The 22,713-nt window shown below is 39.0% G+C and overlaps 1 protein-coding gene across 1 annotated transcript in view; it reads left to right on the top strand.

The window, feature by feature from the left end:
- Positions 1 to 22,713, top strand: part of C2CD6 (C2 calcium dependent domain containing 6) — a 100,762-nt gene that overhangs the window by 4,756 nt on the left and 73,293 nt on the right. The window contains exons 2-5 of the mRNA XM_056111969.1: positions 4,734 to 4,823; positions 12,642 to 12,693; positions 14,457 to 14,602; positions 17,838 to 17,954. Coding sequence (XP_055967944.1) covers positions 4,734 to 4,823; positions 12,642 to 12,693; positions 14,457 to 14,602; positions 17,838 to 17,954 — 405 coding nt within the window. The remainder of the gene's footprint in view (positions 1 to 4,733; positions 4,824 to 12,641; positions 12,694 to 14,456; positions 14,603 to 17,837; positions 17,955 to 22,713) is intronic.

Below are 22,713 nucleotides of genomic sequence, written 5' to 3'. Positions count from 1 at the left end.
AAAAGAACACAGAGGCAGGGTGGGGGGGGGGAGGGGGGAGAGGGGGGGATGGGGGTTGGGAGAAATACTGGGACCCGTGGTGTGGAAAATGGGCACTGGTGGAGGGATGGGTATTTGATCATTGTATAATTGAAATCCAAGCACAAAAATTTGTAAGTCTACAACTGTACCTCATGGTGTTTCACTAATAAAAATAAAAAATAAAATAAAATTCTGAATGAGCGAAAAAAAAAAGTTTGGTGGGGGAATATTGACACTCTGATGGTAGGGGTGGTAAAGTAGCATGGCAGTTAGAAAACAGTAATACTAATACTATTTAAAAAAAAATAGAGTTGGGGGAGGGAAGCAAACATGTCTAAGTTCTTGCAGAGAGGGATACTTAGGCCCTTGAAGCCCCCCTGAGCATAACTGGTGCAGCCTGGGCAATCCATAGTACCGTAAAACCAAAGCATCACTGCATCCTTAGACTTTACCTTGATTGAATTGCCTGCCAAATTGGTGAGGAATTACCACCAGGGGCCCCTAGGCTTCCTAAGCACTGCTTGGTAGGCAACCCCACCCAAAATACAACTTTACATATCACTGAGAACCATTTGTTGGAAGATATAAAGTTAGCAGAATTAGACAATTAAAACCCTAAGTGTAGCTTAATGTTGTCAATGTTTTTAATACTCTGCCATGAAATTATTTATGATTATTTCCTGTGTACATATAAGGCAGACTTAACTTTTTGCTATGTTTAGTAATGTAATTGGGCAATCCGCCGAACTAGCAGACATAATACTATGAGTACTCTAGTGTGAATGCCTCTGAACTGACTTACACTTTTTTCATATTTACCCACTGCTTATAATTTTCCATGCATGCTTACTTATCTGTTAAAGAAGTATGATTAATTTAAATATTTTCTCCACTGTTCTAGGAGATAGTTCCTGGGCTCTCCTGTGAATATTCTTATTTTATGAGGACCCAAAACCGGAATTTGAAAAGGAGTCGTTCCTCTTGAACCTGAGCAACAAAAAGTGAGAATGAAATATTTTTTAGTTATTATTTCCATGTAATTATAACTTGCAGCAAAGAATTACTTTACTGAAGGCCCGACCAATCAAATAACACCTTTTTCTTCCTGAAGACCTAGGCTGGGCAAGGAAGTAGTAAAGACAAAATTTTTCTTAGGCAATTATTGTTTAGTGATACTGTAATTGTTTTTGTTTTGCCAATCTGAATTTAACATCAGACTCATTTCCTGAGGCAGTAGCATTCAAGCTATAATCATCATTATGCCAGACAGGAATATAGTTGTTCCATCACACTAATAAATGTTGTGCCCACACGAGTCTAAAGCTCTCATTAGGGCTAGAAAACAGGAATATACTAGGAAAAGGTAAGTTTAAGGGTAAATGGATTTTCAAAGAAGGGTGTAGAATAAAGGAGAACAGGTTAAAATCATTACTTGGGAAAAATGCAGAATGAGTCACAAGGAAATTCAAAGATGGGGGTCAAAGGTACAAACACAAAGAGTCATAGTAGAATTCACTGAAATCAAACTTCTCTGCAGGATCAGGTAAAATTCTCATAGAGTCAGAAGGGTTTATGAGACTAGGTTTTAGAATTTTTGTTCAAGGTTCTAATGGAATTTTGGCAATTAGTTGTTTTGTCAGTATCGCTGCAATTTCAAAAAGCTCTGCTGAGATAAGGACAGAAAAGTAATAAGATAGTAAAATGTGAGTAAAGAGGTAATATTTTTACTAGGTTGTTATGGCTTAATTGAACATAAGTGTTCTAAAAGATGGTTTTCCAGCTCTTTTGTCTTTATTGAAATCTTATTCAAAATAGATTGAAATTTATCACAATCTTAGAAAACACATGATAACCCATAGTAAATACAAATGGCCCTTGATTTATGGCGGCATGGCTTAGAATGTTTCCAATTTCCAATATGGCACAAAAGCGATATATTTTTATTAAAACAAACTTGAATTTCGATTTTTTCCTAGCAAGTAACATGCAATATCATGATGCTCGTATGATGCTGAACAGCAGCTTTGACCTATAATTCCTGCTCAGTGACATCTAACCCAAGAAATTCCATTGTATACCTATTAGGTATGCAGTATATACTTACTACTCCAAAGGAATAAGCCACCAATTCCTTCACAATCTGATAATTAATTCTCAAGCAGCTTTACTCTCATTTATAATCCTGGAATGTGGAAATGATGGTGATTTTTTTTCAGTTAACAAAGAAAACACATTGTTGTCACTCTTGTCTCATGATTTCCTAAATTGTTTTATATTTAATTGTGTATAAATTTTGTTTCTCTGGTAGCACAGCAGGTTGCCTTGCACACAGCCGACTTGGGTTCAATTCCTCTGTCCCTCTCAGAGAGCCCAGCAAACTAGTGAGAATATCCCGCCCGCACGACAAAGCCTGGCAAGCTCCCTGTGGCATTTTCGATATGCCAAAAACACTAACAACAAGTCTCACAATGGAGACGTTACTGGTGCCCGCTTGAGCAAATCGATAAACTGGGAGGACAGTGCTACAGTGCTAAAATAGTGTTGAACTTTTTTTTTCCTTTTTATAGATTTATATATTGAATCATCGTGAGAACAGTTACAAAGCTTTTGGGTTTAAGACTTGGTCATACAATGATGAAACACCCATCCCTTCACCAGTGCCCATTTTCCACCACCAAAAACCCCAGTATACCCCCCCATCCTACACCCTCCCCATACCTGTGGGGTAGACGATTTCCACATTACTTTCTCTCTACTTTGATTACATTCAATATTTCGACACCAGACCCACCATTATTATTTGGGATTTTACCCCAACATTCAGATCTGCCAAAAAGGCAACCATAGACAATTTGTTTGCTATTGCTGACTATAAATAACATATGATGTTGAGCAGCTGGAGTAGAGGCCTCACAATTATAGAATTCCAAAATTTCAACAATTAAATCTGGAGGGATTTCTGCTAAAACCTGCTGGGTTCCAAGATTTGTTCCTGAGTCTCTGGGATCATGGTCATTAAGCAGCTTGATCAGGAACCAGAGATGCCATTCGTGGGCAGACCCGGAGTCTCATCGGGGTGGGGAGGAAAGGGCTGGCTCCACCCTCATCCTGTGAGGCCCTGCATGTCTCATCACTGCGGGTCCAAACCTGACTGTCCAATGGCCTCTGGAAGATGCCAGCCACCGAGCTACCAGGGGGAACAGGCCAAAGCACAAAACCTATTCCCAACTGGAGCGGCCCAGCACCAGTAATCTGCTGCAGTACCGGACGCATTTCTGTCAAAAGCCACTGGTTCCGAGATTTGTTTCTGAGTCTCCTGGATCATGGCCGTTAAGCAGTTTGATCAGGAACCAGAGAGGCTGTGCCTCCAATTATATAGCTAAGCTGGAGGTGGTTTGTGGCTGTGTCTCCCACATACCTAACTTTTGGCCATTTACTTTCTTGGTAAACTTTGCCCCAAGTTGTTGGGGTCTAGGCCAAAGGCACAGCAGCAATTGTGGGGTATCTAGAAGTCTGAAGGCACCATCAAGCTGCTGATGCACACGCCTCACAGGTACAGATTGACCTGCTGGCGGCACCATACCCCCCATATTGTTGAACTTTGAGGTAGAGATGTTTTCTGGATATATGAATATCCTATTGCTAATTCCCAGTTCTTACAAATTTATTGGATTAGAGCGATAGCACAGCAAGTAGGGCGTTTACCTTGCATGAGGCCGACCTGCGTTCAATTCCTCCATCCCTCTCAGAGAAGCCGGCAAGCTAGCGAGAGTATCCTACCTGCACAGCAGAGCCTGGCAAACTCCCCGTGGTGTATTCAATATGCCAAAAAAACAGTAACAACAAGTCTCACAATGGAGACATTACTGATGCCTGCTCGAGCAAGCAAATCAATGAACAACATTAAGACAGTGCTACAGTGCTACTATTTTATTGAGTTAAAGTCGTACTTTATCTAGTTATCTTTGCCTTCTAAACTATTTTTGTGGGGGAAGAGGGCACACCCAGAAGTGCTCAGTGTTTATTCCTGTCTCTGCACTTAGGAATTAGTTACTCTGGGTGAGCTTGGGGGAAAGTAATCAGTGCCAGGGATCAAGCCTGGGTCTGTCTTGTGTGAGATAAGCACCTTATCTGCTGTTTTATATCCCTGGACCCTATCTCCTAAACTTTTTTTTAATGTTTGAAACTTTATTTAAACACTGTGATTTACAAAGTTGTTTAATACAGTAGTTTCAGATATTTAATGTTCTAACACAGTCCCACTACCAGTGTGACCTTCCCTCCACGAATGTCCCCAGTTAACCCCCACCCCACTCCACCCCAAGCCTACCCTCTTAAGAGGCACAAAATAATTTACTTTATATTGCTTGTTACAACATATATCTTACAGTGAAGTTATTGAAATCATTGTCTGAGGATTTATTGGTCTGTTAGGTGCTAGTTGAGCCTTTTACTGTTTTTGCACATTCAACTTACTCAACAAAAACACAACTTTTCCATCTAATTTGCTGTGCTCCTATTGGTCTGTCAAGTGCTGTGAAATTTGGAGAAGGTTGGATGTGGGTAGGACGCTGGGTCTTCTGGCAGGGTAGGAATTGAACCTACCCCTTGGAGAAGGCTACAGATATCTCAACCCAGAAGTCTGAGCCTACCTGTGATGGCTCAGCTGCAGATTACCACTAAATTCTTAAATTAGTTTCTTTTCATTATAGATGCTTAAGAAAGCTCAAAAAGAACCCGAACTTAGACCAGAGACTGGAGTCACAGCTGAAGTACCAGCTTTGGTGCCATTTGGAGATGCGGTTTGTATGAGTAATCTTCACTAAACCCATACACATTATTTCATATGAAGAATATTTAATGTTTGATATCTTATAATTAGAGTGTGTATGTTGATATTATCCTCTCATAACATTTATGAAATTTTTATTTTCATGAGTCAGATAAGTATTCTAAAGTTTACTGAAATCATGGAAATATCTATTGATAGAAAACTGTTTTCTGTGCTAGGGATTGTCAAAATCTAATCAGATCAGAATCATTTGGCACAATTTTAAATTCTTGGGGGTACCACCTAAGATCTGCTAACTTAGAATCTGAGATTGGAGCCTAGGAATTGGTGCTTTTATAGGGGTCAGATCTGGTAATGCTTAGGCCCAGTGTAGTCATGGTAGTGAGGGGCTGTTAGAACCACACCCAGCTGTGCTGAGGATGGATTGAATTTTGGGAATTGAATTTAAGGCTTCACTCATGCCAGGGATGTGCTCTACCATTTGCATGATCTCACTGGCCCATAGGAACCCCTATTTTTAAGTGATTGAGAATAAGTGATTATATTTATTTCCAGGTTTAGGAAGCTTTGAATTAGTTTGGAAATTGATGCCCCTTGCTGCCCCCATCCAAAAAATTTTGAATTCAGGGGCCAGGGATAAAGAACATCAGGGCCCTTGCCTTGACTATACAGGGCCTGAGATTCGAACTCCAGCACCATACGCCCCCATCCCAAACCCAAGTACTGCTAGGTGTGACTCACATGGCCCTGAGCACCTCTGGACCATTCCAACTTGATGCCTTGAGCACCACAGCATTGGGACCCAGCATTGGGTGTTACTGGGAGTGGCCCCTGATCATCTAAACAAGGTAGTCCTCTACCTCCACCAAAAAAAAAATCCTAGAAGCCAAATCGAACACATAGGTCACTCATGAATATATACATACAAATCAACATCTATTTTGAAAACCAACAAAAGCTGTTACTCTCTTTTGGGTGCTAGAAAATACATTGTATGTGTATACTTTGATCTGTCAAATTTTTTATAGTTATCTTTATTTTATGAGTACTATTAGATTAATTCTCTAGCACAGCGGGCGTTTGCCTTGCAAATGGCCGACCCGGGTTTGATTCCTCTGTCCCTCTCAGAGAGCCCAGCAAGCTAGCAAGAGTATCCCGCCCGCATGGCAGAGCCTGGCAAGCTCCCCGTGACCTATTTGATATGCCAAAAAACAGTAACAACAAGTGTCACAATGGAGACATTACTGGTATCCGCTTGAGCAAATAGATGAACAATAGGAGGACAGTGCTACAGTGCTATAACATTCTCTAGTTTATACTTTATATTATCCTATCATGTACTAATGTGATTTCTGATAATATATGATGAATTAAATATCACATTTTGGGTTTGACTATATTAATGTAACTTTTGCCTTTTTTGCTTTTTTTTGTGGGAGGTGGGGATTCACAGGGGTTACTTCTGGCTCTGCACTCAGGAATTACCCCTGGCGGTGCTCAGGGGACCATATGGGATGCTGGGAATTGTTACACGGGTTGGCCACATGCAAGGCAAACACCCTACCCGCTGTGCTACTGCTCCAGTCCTATTAATGTAACATTTATATTTTTGCTAAGGTATACTTAAGTGGTTATTGTGAGCTGTTCAGTGCTTGGGGGCTACTCCATGATTGGTGTTCAAGGGGAATTATGTAATTCTGGGATTGAACCCAGGGTTCTCACATACGATGTATGCATTCACTGTAAACCTCTAGGTCATCTCCCTAGATCCCACTGGCCCAATATGTAATTTTTGTTTTGTTTTGGGGCTATATGGCAGTGTTTAGGTGTTACTCCTGGATTTGTGCTCAGAGATCACACCTGGTGGGGCACAGGGCATCATATGGGATCCAGGGAATCAAACCCAGGTTGACCACATGCAGAACAAGTACCCTACCCACAATCACTCTGGACCCACTATTTTTGCTTTCATAAAATGGAGTTGGTGTGCATTCATTTTATGAATGGCACTTTCTTGTTTATATTAAAATCAGTGTTGTAGTATAAACCTATGGTTTCATATAAACTTAAAAAAAGTGTTTTGAGGGGCTGGAGAGATAGCACAGTGGGTAGGGCATTTGCCTTGCACGCGGCCAACCCGGGTTTGATTCCCAGCATCCCATATGGTCCCTTGAGCACCGCCAGGAGTAACTCCTGAGTGCAGAGCCAAGAGTAACCCCTGTGCATCGCCAGGTGTGACCCAAATAAATAAATAAATAATAAATTATAAAAAAAAGTCTTTTGAGGAGCTGGAGTAATAGCACAGTGGGTGGGGTGCTTGCCTTGCACGTGACTGACCTGGGTTCGATCCCCAGCATCCCATATGGTCCCCTGAGCACCACAGGGGTAATTCCTGAGTGCAGAGCCAAGAGTAACCCCTGTGCATGGCCGGGTGTGGTGTGACCCAAAAAAGCAAATAAATAAATAAAAGTTCTTTGAGATCATTTTTAGCTGTATGTAAACTGCCAGGTATGTTATGTTGATATAATAATTTCTGTGATCCATGTTCTTAAATATTACCTAATTCTTTTAAAAATGATATTTTGGGCCTTTGGTTTGGAGGTCATAGCTAGTGGTACTCAGAGCTTACTTCTGGGTCGGTATGCAGGCATTACTCCTGGTGGACAGAGGGACTGTATAGGATGCCATGTATTGAACCAAATCAGCCACGTGCAAGGCAAGTGCCATGCCCTCTGTCCTATCTCTGCAGCCCCCAGTACTTTGAATATATTGTTTCAATTTATTTTTTTTTTGAGTTTTATTAGTGAAACACCGTGAGGTACAATTTTAGACTTACAAACTTTTGTGCTGGGGTTTCAGTTATACAATGACCCAGTACCCATCCCTCCACCAGTGCCCATTCTCCATCATTTACATTTTATTTTTAAATTTTTGTTAGTGAAACACCATGATGTACAGTTGTAGACTTACAAATTTTTGTGCTTGGGTTTCAGTTGTACAGTTTTTGATTATACAGATTCATTTGAGAAATCTGGCATGAGTTATATGTTGTTTCCCTTGTATAATAGGATAGTGTAATAGTAGAGACATTGCTTCTCTCTTGCAGCATTAAAACTTCTCTCTCTCTTTCTCTCTTTCTGTTTCTTGAAATTTTCATTACATAGATCTTAGTGTTCTTTTCTTTTGGTGGGGAGTGGCACACCTTGTGGTGCTCAGGGCTTGTTCCTGGCTCTGTGCTCAGGAATAGCTCCTAGTGGAGGTTGGGGAACCACATAGGATAGCAAGGATTAAACCCAGTTCAGCTGTGTTCAAGATTAGTGCTTTACTCAGTGTATATCTCTCTGGACCCTTGGTATTGTTTTGTTTGAGTTTATTTTGCTTTGTACCTTAGGCATCAGGGAACAAGTCTACTCAGAATGGGAAATTTTTCAGTTGCTGTTTATCCCACGAGCCACTTCCCCCCTTTCTCTCTTTCCTCTAGATCTGGAATTCCTATGATTTGGAGGTTATTCCTCTTGTTATTATCAAACACTTAAAAACTTTGGGGGCCACACCTGTCTCTGCTCAGGGGCCACACCTCGTGGTGCTTGGGGGACCATACACAGTGTAGGATTCAAATCATTGTTAGGGCCACAGCCATATTCAAAATAGGTGCCTAGATCTCTATACTATTTCTCCAGTCTCTAATTTTTTTAGTTTACTTTTTAATTGAATCACTGTGAGATAAAGTTACAAAGCGTTCGCGATTGGGTTTCATCATACAGTGTTCTAACACCCATCCCTCCACCAGTGTACATTTTCCATCAATGTCCCCCACATCCCTCCTGCCACCTCTCTTGCCACAGCCTGCCTCTAAGGCAGGCACTCTTTTATCTCTCTCTCTCTCTCTCTCTCTCTCTCTCTCTCTCTCTCTCTCTCGTTATCTCTCTCTCACTCTCTCCCCCTGTCTCCCTCTCCCCCGTCCTCCCTCCCTTTTGGGCTTTATGGTTTGCAGTACAGATACTGAAAAACCTTCATGTTTGGTCATTTACCCACTTTCAGCACATATCTCCCATCCAGAGGGATCCCTTCCAACCATCATTGTCATAATGGCCCCTTCTCTATCCCAAGTGCCCTCTCTCCAGTCCCCGGGGCAGATTCCAACCATGGACCATTTGTTGTAGCCCTTGGGTGTTAGTCTCATGCTATGTTTTTATTTATATCCCACAAATGAGTGCACTCATTCTATGTATGCCCTTCTCTTTCTGACTTATTTTACTCAGCATGATACTCTCCATGTTCATCCATTTATAAGCAAATTTCATGACTTCATTTTTTCCTAGGGCTGGATCGGTAGCACAGCGGGTACATAGTCGACCCAAGTTCGATTCCTCTGCCCCTCTCAGAGAGCCTGGCAAGCTACCGAGAGTATCTCGCCCACATGGCAAAGCCTGGCAAGCTACCCATGACATATTCGATATGCCAAACACAGTAACAAGAAATCTCACGATGGAGACGTTATTGGGCCCGCTCGAGCAAATCGATGAACAACAGGATGACAGTCACAGTGACTGACAGTTTCTATTTGGCTGTCAAGTCTTACTACTTTATTCTTTAGCTCCTTTATTTATGTTTGAGTTCAATTTTCTCTATCAATATTTCTTTGAGTTTATTATTTCAATAATTTTCTGTTTGGTGAAACATCAAGAAAATTGTTATTTTGAAGTCTTCTTTGGGCAGTGTAGAAGGTTATGATGCAGCTGAGGACTTTTCTTTGATTTGGCTGAATTCCTTCTTTTCAATTTTTTTTAAATTCTTGATGCTTTTTTGGGAACTCAAGGTGGAACTCTGAGTTCCAGCTGGCATGAGTAGCAATTTGGTATTTGCAATTTCATTATCAGACTGTGTCTAGGACCCTGTTGAGTTCTGGCAGCCATTGATGCCTTGTAGCTCTAAGTTGTATGCATCTGGAGATAACAGGATTTGTGTCACTAGTGCCTAGTAGCTGCTTAAAGCCCAAGGTCTAGTGAGCCTGGGCTCAGGCCCAGAGTTTAATGTTGCTGCTGTTGGGAGTTATGTGGCAACACAGTATAACTGATTTTGGCAATGGTTGGACATTATGATCATAGGTACCCAATAAAATTTGTTCTTTAAACTTATTTTTGTAGCTCTGGGGGAATTTTGCATTATCTAGTACTTGTTTGGCATGGCTACTCTGATCCATGGACTGTTCCCAACTGTGACATTGGTAAAACACGACTTCTGTCTGTTGTAGGTACTGCCAGTCTCCAGTTCTTTTCTGACACAGAAGATAGAGGCACAGCATTGAATCACTGTGGCATCTTTGTGCTCAGTGTTCTCCTACTTAGACAGGAGATTGTCTGGTATGCCCTGGGATAATAGGGCAGCTATATCCCAAAGGGTGAGGCTGAGGCTTTGATCTCTGCTGGGTGGATCTGAGGCAGTGACCCTATTGGGCTGTGCACACCTTGTGATTGGCTGTGCCTGGTCAGGCACATTTGGTCAGATGTGGCAGCACCTTTGGTGGGGGCAGGGGTGTGTGTTAACAAATCCCAAAACATCTGTAAGTCATCAAATTTAAATCAAAAATGAATTCTTTGGAAAAATGAAGTGCCTAGCCCCTCACTACAAGCTTATCAGGTGGGGCAAAACAGCATCAGCTCGGGTGGTGGCTCTGTAGGTTGAACCCGAGACTGAAGCCCATTGAGCATGGCTTATCTTGGGAATGGCTCCTAGCTTGCACTGAGAGTGGTAGCCCACTGTGTTTGGCCCAACAATGAACACCCAAGTCTGTTTTTGACTTAATGAGTGATAAAGTTGATGTTATAAAGTTTATGGTCTCAAAGTCTTTTGCATTCAGCACCCTCCTGCCCTACGTTGACATTCTACATCTGGTAGCGTTTTTCTTTCAGTCTCTGTTTCTCCTCTCTGGCACTCCTGCCCACCCAATTTCTTACCTCTGAATTTATCTGCACTTTGAGTTTGGAAGAGCTTGAGTCACCCTGATATGGTGGCTTTTTACTCCAGTGAATTTTCTCAGCAAGACTCTTTATAGGATGCTGTGCTCAGCCCAGTTTATATGTGTTGTGTGTGTGTGTGTGTGTGTGTGTGTGTGTTCATGTCACAACGGCATTCTTGTCCCCACCACTGGTTGCTTTCTTTTAAATTAATCTTAGAGGGCATTTAGAATATACAGGTGCTGGCTTAGTTATTGCTTTGGAAAACAATTGGGTCTCAGATTTGGTGACATTTGTAAATCTACAATGTAGAAATGAGCTTCATTTTATTTTTGCATGTTAAATCTTTTTCTATATGTAATTAGGAAGCTATTCACTTTTCTATTTTATGTAGGTCAAGGATGCAAAAGAATAAATAGCTATTTAATGTTAAATAATGTTAAGGTAGTTGCCCATGGCTTTATGTAAAAATATGTAACTGGCAGTCACTGATGAATGACAGAAAATTAAAATATGGATTTACAAAATAAGAAATTGTAGCTATAGTTGTCCACTACTCTTCTCAAGTATAGCCCAATTTTTAATACTTTTTTTGGAGGAGGGGCCACCCAAAAATGTTCAGAAAACCCTGGGGCAACTCTTTGTGAAGCTGGTGGTTCAGTGTTAAAACCCAAAGACATAATGCTACTTGGGTTCTGCACTACTGGCAAACAGTAGGACCACACTTGGTGATGCTGAGGAAAGGGGTATATGCTGGCATCAGTTCTATTCCCTAGTCCTGTACAACACATTAAAAAAATCAACAAAAATTCATGGACTCACTTATGGCTATATCTTTAAAATATCACCTGAGGACTAGAGAGATAGTACATGGCTTAAAGCAGTTAGTTGCCTTGTATGCAGTCAACCCAAGTTCAAATCTCCAGATCCTCAGATGGTCCCCTAGTACCATCATGAGTGATCCCTGAGCCAGAACCAGGAGTAAGTCCTGAGTACAACTGGGTGTGGCACCGAACCCCAAAAATAAAAAAAATTAAAAATTAAATCCCACCTTGGTTATATAATATGCATTTATATATTGAAATGGAAAACTTAAAACACTCTTTTTTGAATTTGAAAACTTAAGCATTTTATTTAATATAACATTTAATGCTTATGTTTCCTTAAGTAGTAGTTTTCTTCTTTGGGAAAAGTATTTTTACAATATTATTTCCAATAAAGGTGGTATGGTCGTAGCGATAGCACAGCGGTAGGGTGTTTGCCTTGCGCACAGCCAGCCCGGCCGAGCCGGGTTCGATTCCTCCGCCCTTCTCGGAGAGCCTGGCAAGCTACTGAGAGTATTTAATATGCCAAACACAGTAACAAGAAGTCTCACAATGGAGACATTACTGGGCCCGCGCGAGCAAATCGATGAACAACGGGAGGACAGTGTTTGTTTTGTTATTTGCAATAAATACTGAATGCTCACCTCTTTCTGCATCATTATAAAACCAAATCTTAAAAAATAGCTGCATCTCCTCGCCTCTGCCTCTTCTTAATTCCCCTCTCCTCTCTCCTTGGAGCTATGGACACATTGACAATAAGAACTAAACCTTGCAGGCATCAGTACTGGAGCATGTGACCCAAACTACAATAATTAGTTTTAGGAATATAGCGTTTAAGGAGAAAGGCTAGAGTGGGTGGGAGGGAATCTAGTGGACAGAAATTGATGCTGGAGTTGAGATTGCCCTCCAGGAATGATCCCTGAGTTCAAAGCCAGTAGTAAGCCATGAGCATCCCTGGGTGTTTGACCAAAACAAAACAAAACAAAGAAAGAGAAAAGTTTGCTTTATAAAATTTCATTTGCTATGTTTTTATTGTGATTATTATAGGTTGGCTGCCTGGCTATTCATGTAAAGTCTTGTGGAGACTTTTCGCCTGAGAGTATCCTTTGTTTAGATTTAAGATCAGTATTATGATTACACAACATTATTTCAATTATATATTGCTGCTTTATAGGCTTAAAAAAGATAATTATATTATCAATCTCTGCCAGTTCTTTAATTTATCACAACTGGGCCTGCACTAATTGTGCTGTAGAAGTATATAAAATAGCTCTTTAGTTGTGTCTGGCACTTTAGTGAGGGTTTCTGCAAGACTGGAATAAAATGTGGATAAAATGGTTATTTTTTTCTTCTCTTATTTTCCTGGTATCCCAGGGTCTTTTGGTTTTGTTCCTTTTTTCTGTATTGATGATTTTTTTTTCAAAACTGTTCAATTAGGAGCAGGGAGGTAGCTTCATTGGTAGAGTACCCACCTAGCTTGCGCAAAGCTCTGGCTTTGATTTCTGGCACTGCATGGTTCCTCAGGGACCACTGCAGGTAGCACTGATAGTGGCTGAGCACAGCTAGGGTAGATTCTGTAAAAAGTACTACATTAGAGTATTGTTTGTCTTGAATTACTGAAGTTGTTGGTGCCCCTTAATATTTACACTCTAGGCTAGTGCTTCTCTTACTGTTCCCCTGTTCATATGCAATATATTTTAGAGGAGTGTTTCTCAGTCTTTTCCCGATTATGGCTCCATCTGACCTTGCTTTGCTCTTGTGGCCCCCTGTCCTACTGGTTGGCTCCCTAGTCTTGAATAATTTACAAGATTCTTTTTTATGTTTTTTATCATTTACGTGATGTTTTTTAACCTGTGGCTTTCTTGGCATATCCAAGGGGCCCATCAGGGGTCATAAGATCTCCAGTTGAGCAACATTGTGTTGGAGTAAATCTCAGGGTCAGATGAGATTAAAAACAAAATAAAGTGATTTTTTTTTAACGTGGAGAGTGACAAAAGATTTTTATCCATAAACCCTCTCAATCACCAACTAAACATGTAATTTCTTAGATGATCATCGTATTTAATCATAGATCAAATCAATAGTAATTTTAAGTAATAAGTGTGCTTCTTTCAAAGTTTATTTTATGTGATTAAATAGCTTATTAATAAATTTATATTAATTATACATTTTTATATTAATGTGATTAAATTTATCATAACAAATTGGTCTTACTGTGAACTCTTTAAAAAACTTTTAATTGAATCGCCATGAGATACATTATGAAGTTTTGATATCTTTTTTTAGAGAGAATTAGTGAATAGAATTTTATATCAAAAGATTTTTGTGGAGCACATGCATCCCTGAGATCTATCACTATAACCAAATTTTTTGAAAATAAATCAAATTATAAAAATGTTTTTTAATGCATGGAGGCCTATGAAAGATAATAGTACATACCAGTATAATGTAAATAAAATATGTGATGAATTCAAGGTCAATTACTACTTTAAACTTTTGCCTTAAAATGTAAAATAATTAGTCTTAAGTAATTTAAATTTTAATATAATTATGATTATAAATATTTAAGCTATATTTACTGAAAATTTTGTATTCTTAAAATGATATATTAAAAAGTGCAAAGGAATTATTATGGAAATGTAAGAATATAAGTATGAGAAGTAGTTAACTTTTTATATACATCTGTTAGCGTGAGTGATAATACAATTTTAAAAGACTTTTTAAGTGGTTATTATATTGTACAATTAAATTCTTTGATAGATTTCTTGTTATTGGACCTGAATTATTGAAATTAATTTTAAAATGCATTATTTTTAATTACAATAAAATTTGCTTCCTAAATATAAATGTCTTTTTATTCAGTCGGTTTGTCCCAATTTAAAAGTGTGATGGTTCGCATCTCTGTAAACAACATTGTGAAATCTACAAAAGTTTGTGGCTTGCCACCCCAATCCGATGAATATAATGCTATGATTAATTTTGATGAATTGAAATACTTTTCCATACAGGTAATGTTCAAGTTCATTTTCAATAGAAGAATGTTCCTTATAGTTTGAAATACTTCACACTAATATATGTCATTTAGAAAAAATGCCCTTTATGTTTGATATTTTATTATATTCTGTTTGGACTATTTGCTTTTTTTATTTGATGTTTTTAAAATAAGCAGCTTGCACTGAAGTATTTAATATTTGTGGCGATCTTCCTGATATCTTACTACCTGTAATTCCAAGTGTTCATCTCAACGTGTTTTTCTCATCCTTGCTCTTTTCTGCTTATCTTCCCTTTTGCATCTTGTTGAAGTCATTTGGGGCTACTATAATTAACTCTCACAGACTGAGTGGATCAAACAACAAACATTTCATTTCTCTGGAAATGGGCAAGTTTAAGATCTGGTGTTAGGTGAGGGCCTGCTTCTTGATTTGCCCATGGCTTCTCATTATACGTTAACTGACATAGCAGAGATCAGAGAAAGATTCCACTTTCTCTGTTTTTTTTTCTTATAAAATTACTGATCACACTGGAGGGTTCTGTATGCTCAAGACCAAATTTCCTCCCAAATATGCCATCTACAAATATAGCATTATACTGGTGATGTAAACTTCAACATAAGAATTTTAGAGAAATTTGGTAAGCCCATAACATACCATTTTTAAAAATCATTTTCTATCTGTACTTAAACATTCTTTTTATGTATACTCAAGTTGTTTTTGTGTGGATTAAATCTGTATAATACTCCCAATATATTGTTTTATTACCATCTTTATTTATAGATAAGAAAACAAGCACTGGAAGGTTATTAGAGAACTGCTCTGATTCATTCAACTTTATCTAACACAAGAACTTGTTATGTATGCTGAGTTTGCTTCTGTTTAATTAAGAAGTTATACTTCCTAGAATTTTACATGTATCTCAATTTTCATTAAAATTAACAACTCTGTTTTACAGTCACGTTTTTTATGTTTCCGTATCTTAATTATGAACAATCTAAAATTGAGAAAACAATTCATTTAGGGACATCACAAAGAATAATATAGGGGTAGATTTAACAGAGCTGTCTTTCACACAGGTAATAAAATGCATGGTTGAAAGTAATTTTAAAAGCCATATGTATATGTAAAATCTGTTTTCACTTTTGGAAAAAATAATATTTTAAGATACCAACACTACAAAGCAAATGGAAACAAATAACAGTATCAATACCACCAAAGTTCACTCAGATAAAATGCGGTCCTTTTTAAAATGTCAGCTATATTTTCTTTGGTAGAAATTGACAAGCTGATCATTAAATTCCAAGGAAATGCAAGGGCCCAGAAAAAACAAAACAATTTTAAAAAATTATAATACCAAAGACTGGAGCAATAGTACAGCAGGAAGGAAGGGCACTTACCTTGCACGTGACCAACCTGGATTTGATCCCAGATATGCTATACAGTCCCCAGAGCCCTGCTAGGAGTGATCCCTGAGCCAGAAGTAAATCCTGAGCACCATTAGGTGTGAGTGAACCAAATAAAAAAATAAACAGAGTCAGAGAACTCGCCGTACTTTCTCATGTCAGAAGTTACTTAAACCTAAAGTTATCAAAACTTAGCATTACTGGCACAAAGATACACATGAAAATCAAAGGAATATAACTGAGAATCTTAAAATGAGCCTTAAATTTGTGTTAATTGATTTTTGCTTAATAATTTTCCCAGTGCTTGGGGACCATGTGGTGCTGGACCTCCTGCATGGAAAGCATGCACTCTAACACTGTGAGCCATCTCCCTTGTCCCATGTTAGTTTTTCTCACATTCTTTTCTTTTATTTCTTTCCTTTTTAAAAATGATAACACTGTGATTTACCAAGGTGTTCATGATACAGTTGTTTCAGGCATTCAATGTTCCAACACCAATCCCACCACCAGTGTACCCTTCCTTCCTTCTACCAACGTTCCCAATTTCCCAGCCAACCATCCCCAGCCTACTCAACTGGCTTCAACAAGGTGAAAAATGGAAGATGAGCAGAAAAGAGCAAGGATGAGAAAAGCATATGTGGATGGACCTTGGCATATACCAAGTGAAATAAATCAGACAAATATTTTATCTTATGTGGGATCTGAAAAATTTAAAAATGGATATTGAGGCACCATAATTTATGAAACTATTCATAATTGACTTTCAGGCAAACAATGTTCCAACACAAATATTATTTCCAGTGTCATCTTCTTTCCACCATTGTTCCAGAATCCTGAAAAAGAAAATCTTAACTCAAAAATCTGAAGAACAGATTGGTGGCTACAAGAGGTGGAGTTTGGGGTGTTAGCATAATGGATTAAGATGGTCAAAAAGATACAAATTTTCAACTTAAGAATAAGTACTTTTTGAGTATTAGAAATTTAACATATCAAGATGGTGCTTATAGTTAACAATACCATACTTAATGAAAGTTGTTCAGTATAGGTTCAATAAAAGGGTCTTACCGACCCGGGTTCAATTTCCAGCATCCCATATGGTCCCCTGAACACCTCCAGGAGTGACTCCTGGGTGCAGAGCCAGGAATAACCCCAGTGCATCGCGAGGTGTGACCCCCCCCCCAAAAAAAGATAGGTCTTAAAAGTTCTCGCAAAAAGGAAAAAAGTGTAATTCTGTGGTGATGAATGTTAACTAGACTTACTGTGGTAATCATATAATAAATGCTAATAATTTAAACACATACAAAATATCAAATAATTATGGTGTATTGATGTTTTATTTCAATTGTATATCAAAAAATTGAGAAAATATTGAGGAGTGGGAACTCATAGAATTTTTTTTCATAATTAGTAAAAGTGTCTGAATATTAAAGGACACAAAAAGTAATGAATTGTGTTATAGAGATCAAGATAGGAATAATTTCAAATTAAGACAATGGTTTACATTTAAAGAACTAAAAAGGATGTTAGATATTTTGATATTAATCAAGTTTTTTTGTTATATTAGATATTAGATTACAATGATATTTCAGTGTTTAGGCTGGACTTTTCTCTAAAGTTTAAAAGAATGTTGGTAATGAATATTTCAAGAAAGGCTATAATTGATGTTTGTTATCTTAACTTTTGTTATTAGGATGTTATATATAGCTATGAAATTGAAGAATTATAAGGCTAAAAACACATGTATTATATATACATATACTACAATGTAGTTTATGGCTGTATTTATTCAGAACTGAGAGTCAAGCTGAAAATTTAATGCTCCTTTTTATATATACTCTGACATCAAGATTCCCAGACGTCAAGATGATAAACGAAATAATATTTCCTTGGAACTGCTGAAACAGGCAGGAAAACATTCTCACTTGTTAGGAAGTGCGCAGATACACCTTTATAATGTGATTCAGGTATGTGCCAAAATCATTTTTACCTTCTTATCCAGTTGAAGTTTGTTGTTATGGTTTACCTATGCATGATGTATTACTTTTTAAATCTGCTTTTAAACTCATGTGGCTAACAAAATGAAATCTCCTTTTGATAAAAAGAAAAGGGGGTTTATTTGTAATATACTACATTAAATAATTTACTCTCTGAAGGGCAGTCATACAACTTGGAAGGGCTTCAAATTTGGAGGAAGTTGTGCCATACTGGTGGTATATGGGCCTATTCATGAATTGATGCTTGGGAGACCATGTGATACCGGGGATTGAACATAGACCTGGAACTTTAGCTTGCAAAGCATGTGCTTCAACCTTTTGATAGATCTTCCTGTACTAAGTTTAAAAAATCATATGATCATGTTAGAAGTTTCAGCAAAAACTTTTGAAAAAATTAAACATCTCATTTTCAATGAAAAGTCATTAAAATTTTTGTATACTAAAGGTCACGGTCATGGTCCTCCCGTTGCTCATCGATTCGCTTGAATGGGCCCAGTAACATTGTGAGACTTGTTACTGTCTTTGGCATATCGAATACATCAATACTAAAGGTCATATATCATAAATTTATCTCTAATATTATTATACTCTGTGGTGAAAGACTAAAAGCTTTTCCTCTGAGGTCAAGCACAAAACAAGGATGTATATTTTATCACTCTATTCAGCATAATATTGGAAACTATAACAAGGGCAATAAGACAAGGAAAGAAATAAACATTCAAATTGTGAAAGAAGTACAACTATCATGATATACATTAAATCCTAAATTGAACTAAAAAGATATTAGAGGCAGAATTAATACTGTAAATCAGAAGGCTCAAGTCAATCTGTTGCATTTCTATATGCCAGCAACAGTAGAGAAAATTTTGCATTAGGTCACCTTCGCCAGGCCATCCCAGATGGGAAAAGGTGTCATCTCTCCGCCTATTCCACAGGAAGCCCAGCAGCTGCCATTTTCCAGAGCTCATTGGAAAATCCAAGTATGGGCCAGCAGTGACATCACACCCTGGGCCTCAAGGGATAGGGGAGGAGCTGGTCCCTCTCCACCCCCACCCCAACATGACCCTGAGATGCTCTCCATGAATGGCCCCCTGGCTTTTTATTAAGCTCCTTAATAGTCATGATCTCAGGGACATACAAACCTATCTTGGAACTGAGTGGATCTTGGCAGAAATCTCTGTAGACCTAATTATTAAAATTTTAGTATTCCAACATCGCCTGGCTGCGAGACATCATATGCTATTCATAACCAGCAATAGAAAGCAAATTGTCTAATGTTGCTTTTTTGGCAAATCTGAGTGTTGGGCATTTTTTTGGTAGTTAATTTTCAATGACTTTGTATGTCCAAACCATAAATGCTAATACTATTGCAGTCATGTTACCTAAACTACAATAAAATTATAAGGGATCACACTTTCCTGTACTTCAGAGCATTCTCAGTCTCTCCTATATTACAAACACCTCCCACCAGACCTAACCATATAACTTGATTTGTGCAGAGAAGAGCCAAACTCAGGACAAAGTAGATGAGGTTCATAAAATAGAAGAAAAAAGACAATCTTGGAACAGTGAGGTGTTTCCTCATTCCCTACTTTGGGGAAAGGGAAACTCTGAAGAGCAAGAATGTTAAGGAGAGCATGAGTTGGCTTCCTCTTCAAGCCCAGGTTTTCCCTTGAGTATATATCTTGCTTGCTTGTTTCTGTCTCTATGTCTGCTTGCGTTTCCCACTCTGGAGAAGACTGTTCTCTCTTAAACACATACTTCCTCTCTTTCTCCTCTCACATCTTTTAAAGTAAGTTTCATTCACTAAAAACTATCACACTTAAGGGGAAAAAAAGGCAAGAGTTCTCACCCGTGTTGACTCACCCACCAGTCCTGCACTTCATATTCATGACCTAAATCACCAAGAAGATGCAAACTAAGCAGCTGAAATTCAGGGACATACCAGTCCCCTCCCCTCTGGAGTGTGGTGGGCTGTGTCCCCGCCCTGCCCAAGCACCAGCAGTCACACTCACATGCCACTGTTACCACTATGCCAACGCCCTTGGCCTAACTTCATGGCTTTAGTAAGGAACTCTGCAGACTTCAAACCACATAAACCCCAGGTAACTTGGGTGTTGTGCTGAGAACTCTGAGGCCTTCTCTGAGTAGTGGCAGGCAGTCTTCCCCCATTCCCCATACTTCTGGAAGCCCTGATGCCCACTTTTCATAGCTGCCATGTTGACTCACCCACCAGCCCTGATCTTCATGTTCACGACCTAAATCTCCAAAGAGATGCAAGCCACACAGCTGAAATTCATGGACATACCAGTGCTCCTGACTGAAAATTCGGTGGAGACTTTTCAGGAGAGAGGTGGGTCACGTCCTCACCTTGTGGAAGCCCCAGCAGCCACACCCAGATATCACTGCTACTGCAACACCAATAGCTTATGGCTTAACTTCACAGCTTCACTAAGAATCTACAAACTCACCCCAGATCTACTCCTGAACTTTCTGGACCATGTGGCCCACCTCCAAATTCCATGGTACTGAAATTCTAGTAGGAGCATACCAAATCAGATGAGAAAGTAATGTAGACGTCAACTAAACTTAACAAACAAAATAATATAGGAGGCTCAGCCAGCAACAAACAGCTTAGCAAATCATCACACAAGGATGTAACTACCCCATGGTAGCATATTACAATTTTCACACATTTTCTTTTTTGAAGAGTTTTGATAATTCCTTTAGTCATTGTCATTTTGTTGTAACAAGTAATATAAAAAATATTATTGTGTACCAGATAAAAGGTCAGGATTAGGGGATATTTGGGAAAATGAGAATAAGCATGGAGTTGGTCAGATTGGTGCTGGGACATTAAAAGCTTATAACAACTGTATTGTGAACACTTTGTAAACCATGGTGTTTAAATAAAGTTATATAAAGGAGTGATAAGATGATTATGGAAATAAGTTTCAGTTATTTGTGAATTCCTAGAAATTTTATAATTTTATGTGAAGAATGTGTAATATGCTAATTCTATGTGATAACAGCCATTGACTACCTAAATTGTTTCCTCTATTATAATGCCTTAGGTTAAATAGATTCTGTCGATTATTATGTTTTGGGGTTGCAGAAGAAATATGAGCCAGTGCCAAAGCTTTTACTTTGAATAGATTGGTGGTCAGAATGTTTGAAAGGCATTTAAGATAGTCTTTTCCTTTTTCCCTTGATCACGACGATCATGATCACGACCATCCTGTTGTTTGTCGATTGCCTCGAGCAGGCCCCAGTAACGTCTCATTCATCCTAGCCCTGAGATTTTTAAAAAGTGCCATATTAAAGGCTCTTTCTGGCTTAGGAGAATGAGACCCATCATTGTTACTGGTATTTGGCATATTGGGTATGCCACGGGGAGTTTGCCAGACTCTGCTGTGTGGGCAGGTTACATTCGGTAACCTGCCAGGTTTGTCCAAAGTAAGAATGAGATAAGATGTCATGCGGCCACAAATGTGGCCGCATGCTTCCGGGAGCTGGGTTTTATAGTCTCTGGATCTTGGCCATTGATGGGATTACACGGCGCCAGGGGGCCAGTTGTTGGGTGTGACCCCTGCCTACTGGAAGGTGGAGGATCTGGGTGGAGGATGCTCAGCCCTGATCTGAGTAGGCTTGGAGATCTCAGCTCCGGGACCCGCATGCCTTTGTTCCTCTGCCGGTACCTTCATGCATGTGGAGAGTGGTCTTAGCATGGTGGTGGCTGGTTCTGGAGGTCTTCGGCTGCCAGAGCCCTGGTTGGGGCGGGGAGGGAAACTCAACCTGCTCCCCTCCAAGGGGCCCCGACTAGGACAGCTTGTGCACGGGCAGGAGACTCCTTTTAGCTATCCTAAGTAATATGATGTGAAAGCAGTAGAAGGGGGTTTGGAGGATGGTATTTAAACTCCTCATGTTGAGGTATGTGAATCTTCACTTCAGAGGTCTGTAAGGAGTGAAGCATCTTTAATGGGACTTATATCAGGTAAGGTGAAGAGCAAATATTTAGTGGCAGATAAGTTTGGAAGCGGTTACTAATGTAAGACATTTGTTAATTATGGAGTTGGGTATTTCATGAGCCACAGTGGAAAGTCCTTGGAAGAAATCAAACCCTGGGGTGTTGGATCTGGTGAGTGAACTGAACGGATAGAGCAAAGATGACCAGAGATTCTGACCAAGAATATCATAACTGGTTAAAAAGGTCCCAGTAGTGGGGGCCAGAGTGATAGTATAGTGGGTAGGGTATTATTCTTGCATACAGCTGACCCAGGTTCAATCCCTAGCGCCCAAAATGGTCCTCTGAGTTTGCCAGGAGTGATCCCTGAGCACAGAGCCAGGAGTCAACCCTGAGTACTGTTAGCTGTGACCCCCAAACAATCAAATAACAACAAAAATGGGTTTCAGTTGATCTAGGGAGATGAGAGAGAAGATTAGTTTTAGTAGGAGTTGTCTTGTAAAAATCATGAAAATTTCTAAGTCACCCCGCAAAAAGAGTGTGGGTATTGAAGATCCTCTGACTTCAATAAGGGAACTTGTATGTAAGAACAATTTTCCTATAACATAAATGTGAATATTAACATTTATTTTGATTCCTCATACTTAGAATTTTAATTGTCTTGTAAATGTATACTTTAGTGATTAATTCATGTAGTCATTAAAAATAATTAATTACCTGATGTTTAAAGATTTATTAAAGGATTTATACAATGTATTGGTAACT

The sequence above is a fragment of the Sorex fumeus genome, unplaced genomic scaffold (genome assembly GCF_029834395.1).
Source record: "Sorex fumeus unplaced genomic scaffold, SorFum_2.1 ptg000014l, whole genome shotgun sequence".
In the NCBI taxonomy this organism is placed as follows: Eukaryota; Metazoa; Chordata; class Mammalia; order Eulipotyphla; family Soricidae; genus Sorex; species Sorex fumeus.
Note: the sequence above shows the minus strand (reverse complement) of the source record. Positions and strands in the feature narration are given on the sequence as shown.